Here is a 6677-nt window from a genome sequence, read left to right on the forward strand (position 1 = left end):
TAGGGCATTGTCCTCCTTGATAGGGTAATGTCACTATCCCTTGCCTCTGCCATTCATGAGTGGCCTTTAAACTTTTAAACCTATAAGAATAACTTCCAAGCTTAGGCTTACTTAAGTGAATCTTTTTTTATCCTTAGTTTACTTTTAGTTCAAGGTTGTTGCAATTAAATTAATCCCTTTATGCAAAGAAAAGAATAAGATGATTAATAATTGTGTCGTTATAGCAGCATTTGAATTCAACTATAATGATTCATTTTAGTTATGCCTTTGTAAACTGACTCCTCCTTACGCAGGCACAGGCACTGTGAGCATCCAAATCCTAGACGTCAACGACAGACCTCCAAGATTCACGAAGGATGAATGGCTCATCGAAACAGAAGAGACCGATGGCTCCAACTTACCTGAAGAACCCTTATTAACCGTCACGGTTCAGGATGAAGATAACACAAATGTATTTAGTTACAGAGTCGTTGACTCCTCGGGGTTTGGGGCAGATAAATTCACTATGGTAACAAATGATGACGGTACCGGATCACTCATGGTAATCAAACCTTTAGATTATGAGAACTACAGAGAAGCTAATGGATTCAAATTTCAGATAGAGGTTAGCGATGAAGGTGAGGAGGGTTTCTCCGATGTGTACCACACAGCGAAGTCGTGGGTGAAAGTAAAACTGAAAGACATCAATGACAATCCTCCTTATTTCACTGAAAAGGTTTCCGAAGCAAGAGTGTTTGAAAATGCTCCAGTTGGCAGAAGTTTGGTTAATATCACAGCATTTGATCCAGATATGGGAGGTAAAAGCAAGATATCTTACAGAATAGACCGTGCTTCTGATAGAAACAGACATTTTGCTATTGATAGTTCAGGCTCAGTGACTATTCAGAGACCTCTAGACAGGGAGACCAGTCCTTACCATTTGATTAAGATCTTGGCTATTGATGATGGCATTCCTACCAAGAGTGCCACTGCTATGCTGACAGTTATTGTCATAGACATTAATGATAATGCCCCAAAGATCTTAGAAGATTACCGTCCAGTTATACCAGAAAACCAACCGCCGAGGAAATTTGCAGAAGTTCTTGCAACGGATGCAGATGACCCATTTAGGAATAATGGCCCTCCTTTTCATTTCCGGCTTAGCCCCTATGTACCTGATGACATCAAAGCCTCCTTCAGGGTAGACAGCTTCCCTGACAGGGCCAATGGAGAAGGAACAGCAGTCATATCCTCCTTAAGGAAGTTTGATCGTGAAGTACAAAAAGAATATCTTATTCCTATAATTGTAAAAGATTCAGGGTCACCACCAATGATAGGCACTTCAACACTAACTGTTGTCATTGGAGATGATAATGATAACCAAATGAAGAGTGGAATGAAAGAAATTCTCTTTTATAGTTATAAGGGCAGAGCCCTTGATACTCAGATTGGACGGGTGTACATTCATGATCCTGACGACTGGGATCTAGAAGACAAGAAGTTCACTTGGGCTATGAGCCATCACCCGAACTTTCTACTGAATGAAGAAAATGGAATGATTACGATGAAATATGCTACAAGTGAGAATCTTTACAACCTACAGTTCGAAGTTCATGATGGTAAACATTATCAGTCAAAAGTACAAGCCAAAGTTAACGTGAAAGTTAGGCACGTTTCCGAGAGCGCTGTCAAAAGTTCAGCTTCAGTTCGCATCGAAAATATTAGTGATGAAGAATTTATCCGTCAGTGGGATTACAGAACTAACAAACCAATGAAAAGTATTGCAGATAGATTTAAAGAAAAATTGGCTGAGATTTATGATGTCAGTGGTCATGGTATCGATTTGTTCAGTATACAGTTAAGACAAAGAATGCCACCTATAACAGATATTTTCTTTTCAGTTTATAATTCGTGGTATTTGAAGCCAGAGAAATTAAATGGTCTGATCATGATACACAGAAATGAAATAGAAGAAGAACTTGGTTTAAGCATCATCATGGTAGGGATTGACGAATGTTTATATGAAAATGCAAACTGCTTTGGTTCTTGTGCCAACAATCTTGAAGTGCTAAAGACACATTACTTGATTGATGCCAACAGAACGTCGTATGTAGGTCTCCATACTAAGTTAACCCCCGAATGTGTGTGTACTGCCAGGAACTTTTTCCAGAAAGAGTCATGCCGTCCAAATCCTTGCCTTAATGACGGCAAATGCGTCGAAGAAGAATCTAGCATTCACTGTATCTGTCCTGAAGGATATGATGGGCCAAAGTGCCAAATTCTGACGAGAACATTCCAAGGAAATGGTTTCGCCTGGTTTCCACCTCTACAGGTTTGCGAGAGATCACACTTAAGTATTGAATTTATGAGTACCAGCCCGGAAGGTACGATTTTATATAATGGTCCGATAACGTTCCAGAATGTTAAGAAGCACACTGTTACAGATTTCATTGCATTGGAGATTGTTGATGGAAGACTGAGGTTACTAATCAATTTTGGGTCAGGGACTTTAAATCTCCCAGTGAACAGTGCTGAGGAGCTTAATGATGGCAGATGGCACAAAGCAGATATCTTTTGGGATAAGGAGGTAATATTTTTCACAATCTGAATTTAATATTTTCTGGCATACCAGCCACATCTTTATATTCTTTGGTATTCTCCTTAGTCTCTCTCTTTTTAGTGTAACTCAATATCTTTCTGAAATAGTGTAATAGTGTTCACAATCAATAAAAAGTGATATCCTCAGTACTGACTTTTCAATAGAGGAAATTTAGGAGTAGATATAATTATTCATTTAAATCAAATGTTAGCTATGAATGTAATTCTTATCTTTTTAGTCAATTATTGCATGAAGTTGATGTTTGAATAATGAATAATACATCTTATTCTTTATTAGAAAATTATATTGCCATAATTTTTCCACCCTTGTTTTTTCAGACAGTGAGACTAGCTCTAGATCAGTGTACAGAAGCAAACATAGCTGAATCAAGGGGAAGCGCAAAGAGTAATGGTGACTTTTCCACTTGCCATGCACATGGTACACTCCCACCATTTAATGAGTATCTTAACGTACATAGTCCACTACAAGTTGGTGGTTTAGCCCATGAGACATTCTTCACCACCTTGTATGGGAAGGACCATGTGCCCTTAGGAAAACCCTTTCAAGGCTGCATCGGGAACCTAATGATGAACAGTCATTTCTATGATTTTTCCCATCCAAGCCTACAAAAGAACAGTGCAACCAGGTGTCCTCATTTTGAGACCTTTTGCAATAGTAACTCTACAATGATGGGCTGTGGAACCAATGGTGTTTGCAGTGGGTCTACATCTGAGCCACATTGCTTGTGCAAGTCTGGTTGGATGGGTCCTTCATGTGATGAGCCCACCATCCCAGCTTACTTTGAAGCTCAGTCGTTTGTCAAATACACCCTGTCCTTCAAGCCCAATCCATTTCGAACTAATGTACAGATGAGATTTCGAACTTGGGAAATGGATGGTGAACTTTTTAGAATAACGGATAAGCTAAATAGAAAGTATGGAATTCTCAGTCTTAAAGAAGGATATTTGCAGTTTAAATATAACTTCCATGAACTGTACACTGAAGAACGAGAGTTGTGCCTTTCTAAAGTAGCTGTAAACAATGGAGAGTGGCATTTTGTAAAGGTGGAACGTTACGGAATGAATGTTGCCCTCTTGTTGGATGGTGGGGAGGGACGAAGATATAATGAAACCTCCATATTTTCCGGCAGTTTACTAATGGACATTGATGAACAAGAGGGAATATTCATTGGTGGTAAAGTCAACTATTCAAATGCCAACACCTTCAAAGTGCATGATGATTATAAATTTGGTAAATGTAACCTAATTTTTTATAGATTAGTTTGCCTTCTACAATTACTGTGCATTTAGAACACTGCTTAGAATTGAAGATATGTCACATGAAGAAATTCTTATTTATATATTAAATAGTTAAATTCTTTTAGAATTTTTTGATATAACTCAGTAGCATTTTATTTCCCAATTTTCAGCTTGTATTGACGATATTCGCATAGAGGGTAAAATATTGCCCCTGCCTCCTGAGACCAGCAGTACACAATGGGCACAAGTCTCACTGTACCACAACCTCACCTCGCAGTGCAATTCCCCCACCCAGTGCCTTAACATAACATGCATTGCACCATTTACATGCAAGGAGCTATGGATGAGGCATGAATGTGGGTAGGTTAAACCAATATCTAACCCACTTTGAGAGTGAAATGCCGAGAAAATATTCATTAGACTTGATAAGTTATAGATTACTATTCAGGTAATTTCATATTTACAGTACTGACCATCCCTCAGTTTACCACAGTTGATTGTCTGGAGCTATTCTCCAGACGGAGACTTTTAGACCAAAGGTACTTACCACTGTTCCTCAATCAATGGTACATCGCACCTTAAAGAAGGAACTGTTGTTTAAGAATAGAAAATTAAATCAATATACCAAGGAAAATGTTAACTCTCCTTTTTCCACCTTTCTAGCTGCCCAGAAGGATCTCTACTATCAAGAGATCACCACATTTGTCTGGATGAAGACGAATGCTTCTCTAGTCCGTGCAGAAATGGTGGCACCTGCCACAATCAACAGCCGTCCTATTCATGCCAATGTCCCACGGGATTTGTTGGTACCAATTGTGAATTGTTACAGGAAGATAGACCTCTATTTCAACCAAATCTACCAGTGTTGGCAGCCATTATTGTTTGCATCATAGTGGTATTAGGTAATACATTGTTTCTTTTGAAAATGACAGCCTATTCTGATTTCCATAACAGCCATTGCATCCTGGACGACGTTTACATATGATATTTTATATTCCTTGTTAAAAATCTAAGTTGATTCATAAGCATCTATACATAAACAACTCATGTTAAGCATAGATGACTTATTTAGTCACTAAAATACCGTAAAATTAAAATCTTTTGCTATATTAGAAATTACCGTATGACAGATGACCATGAGCTCATACTAGGTTATTAATACACCCACGCTTATCTTAGTAGACCATTAAAAACTATTATTGTGTTTTACACCCCCAGCAGCTTTGGGAGCCACATTCATTTTGTGCCTCAGTCGCAGGCGTCAGCGTGTTCCCAAAGATAGCCCAGACCAAACAAAGCATGAAACTAGCGTCCATTACGATGACAAAGGAGGCGGGGAAGGCGAAGTGACCATACTCGATCTAACCGCCTTGAACGTTCCAGCAACACCAGTTGTCACAAATGGAGGGAATCTTATAGCAAAGGAAGTGCAAGGTATTTATCTATTTCTTATAATAGCATTTCAATTGGAATATCTTTATTGAAATATATATATATATATATATATATATATATATATATATATATATATATATATATATATATTATGAATAAACATGTGAAGATTCTAGACCATGGCTTCTATTTGAAGTAGCAGAATTATTGCACAAATTTAGTATGAGATTATCTAAATGTTGAGACAGATTTTGGAAGCGTTTCACATAAATTAAAAAAAAGAGTTTCAAGGCCAATATCTTGATCACTCTTGTAATATAATTTCAATGGTGAAAATCTTTATTGAAATATATCTATAATTAATAAATATGGGAAGATTTCCGACCATGGCTTTTATTTAGATTAGCAGAATTATAGTGCTGGATAACTACAAAATTTGAATGTAATGACTGAGACTTTGTATGCGTTTCTCGATCACACTACATCGCATCACTCCTAATACTTTTACAGAGGCTGAAATCTATCTAAATTACGATAGCACTTTTACAGAAGTTGAAATCCATCAACGAAACCACTTGAACAGCCTTCATTTCCTTCGCCAGGGTCCCCAATGAAGAGCGGCATAACGAACGTTGACGTCCTCATCTGTAAACGGGACGTGCAAAGCTCGGGCAATTTCAAAGATCCCCCAGACTGGCACTTCATTCCCAACTACGCCATCCAAGAAGAAGAAACCCCTGAGGAATCAGTCTCTTTCCTTGGGTACAACAGACACGCGTTGCCACAAAACTGATGCGGATTTTAGGAGTCGTGTTCGTTGAGGATTTAGTTGTATCGTCTGTAAATTTTGAATCCAAAGACCCTAGTGTTACGTTATGTTTAGGTAGTGTGTTTTTCTCCTTTCTTACAGCTAAATGGTATTTCATTTTTTTATTGATGTGAGACCTTGCTCATAAGAATGGCCGTGGGGATTTCGTGTAAAGCTGTGGAATGTAAGGTGTGCTGGAAGTCGCCTTTAAAACAGAACGAAATTCTAAACGAAAGAATTTTTACCTTTTCAATTTATATATATATATATATATATATATATATATATATATATATATATATATATATATATATATATGTGTGTGTGTGTGTGTGTGTTGGTGTGTGTGTGTTGGTGTGTGTGTGTGTGTGTGTTGGTGTGTGTGTGTTTGTATCAGTGTGTGTGTAAACAATTATATACGTATGTACTGTATGCATAGGTGTATATGTATATTCTGTATGTATGCTTAGATGTATACAATATGTATACTCTAATCAACTTATTTATTTCCCTCGGCAAAATAAACATATAGAGTAAAGTAAATCTAATATTACGACTCATAAAGAAGACATTGATGGTCCTCTAAGTGAAAACATCACTGTACATTTATGTAATCCCAAAACATTCTCTTACATAT

At 37.5% G+C, this 6677-nt stretch overlaps 1 protein-coding gene across 2 annotated transcripts in view; it reads left to right on the top strand.

Annotated features, from left to right (window-relative positions):
- LOC137643855 (neural-cadherin-like) overlaps positions 1 to 6301 on the top strand; it is a 63976-nt gene extending 57675 nt beyond the window's left edge. Inside the window, exons 6-11 of one of the 2 annotated variants that reach the window (XM_068376580.1) lie at positions 294 to 2566; positions 2917 to 3829; positions 4008 to 4197; positions 4501 to 4739; positions 5056 to 5271; positions 5835 to 6301. In XM_068376580.1, coding sequence (XP_068232681.1) covers positions 294 to 2566; positions 2917 to 3829; positions 4008 to 4197; positions 4501 to 4739; positions 5056 to 5271; positions 5835 to 6025 — 4022 coding nt within the window. In that variant the 3' untranslated portion in view covers positions 6026 to 6301. The remainder of the gene's footprint in view (positions 1 to 293; positions 2567 to 2916; positions 3830 to 4007; positions 4198 to 4500; positions 4740 to 5055; positions 5272 to 5834) is intronic. The other variant, XM_068376582.1, reaches the window with a different exon arrangement.
- Positions 6302 to 6677: the final 376 nt, after the last annotated feature.

Source organism: Palaemon carinicauda, chromosome 7, assembly GCF_036898095.1.
Source record: "Palaemon carinicauda isolate YSFRI2023 chromosome 7, ASM3689809v2, whole genome shotgun sequence".
NCBI lineage: Eukaryota > Metazoa > Arthropoda > Malacostraca > Decapoda > Palaemonidae > Palaemon > Palaemon carinicauda.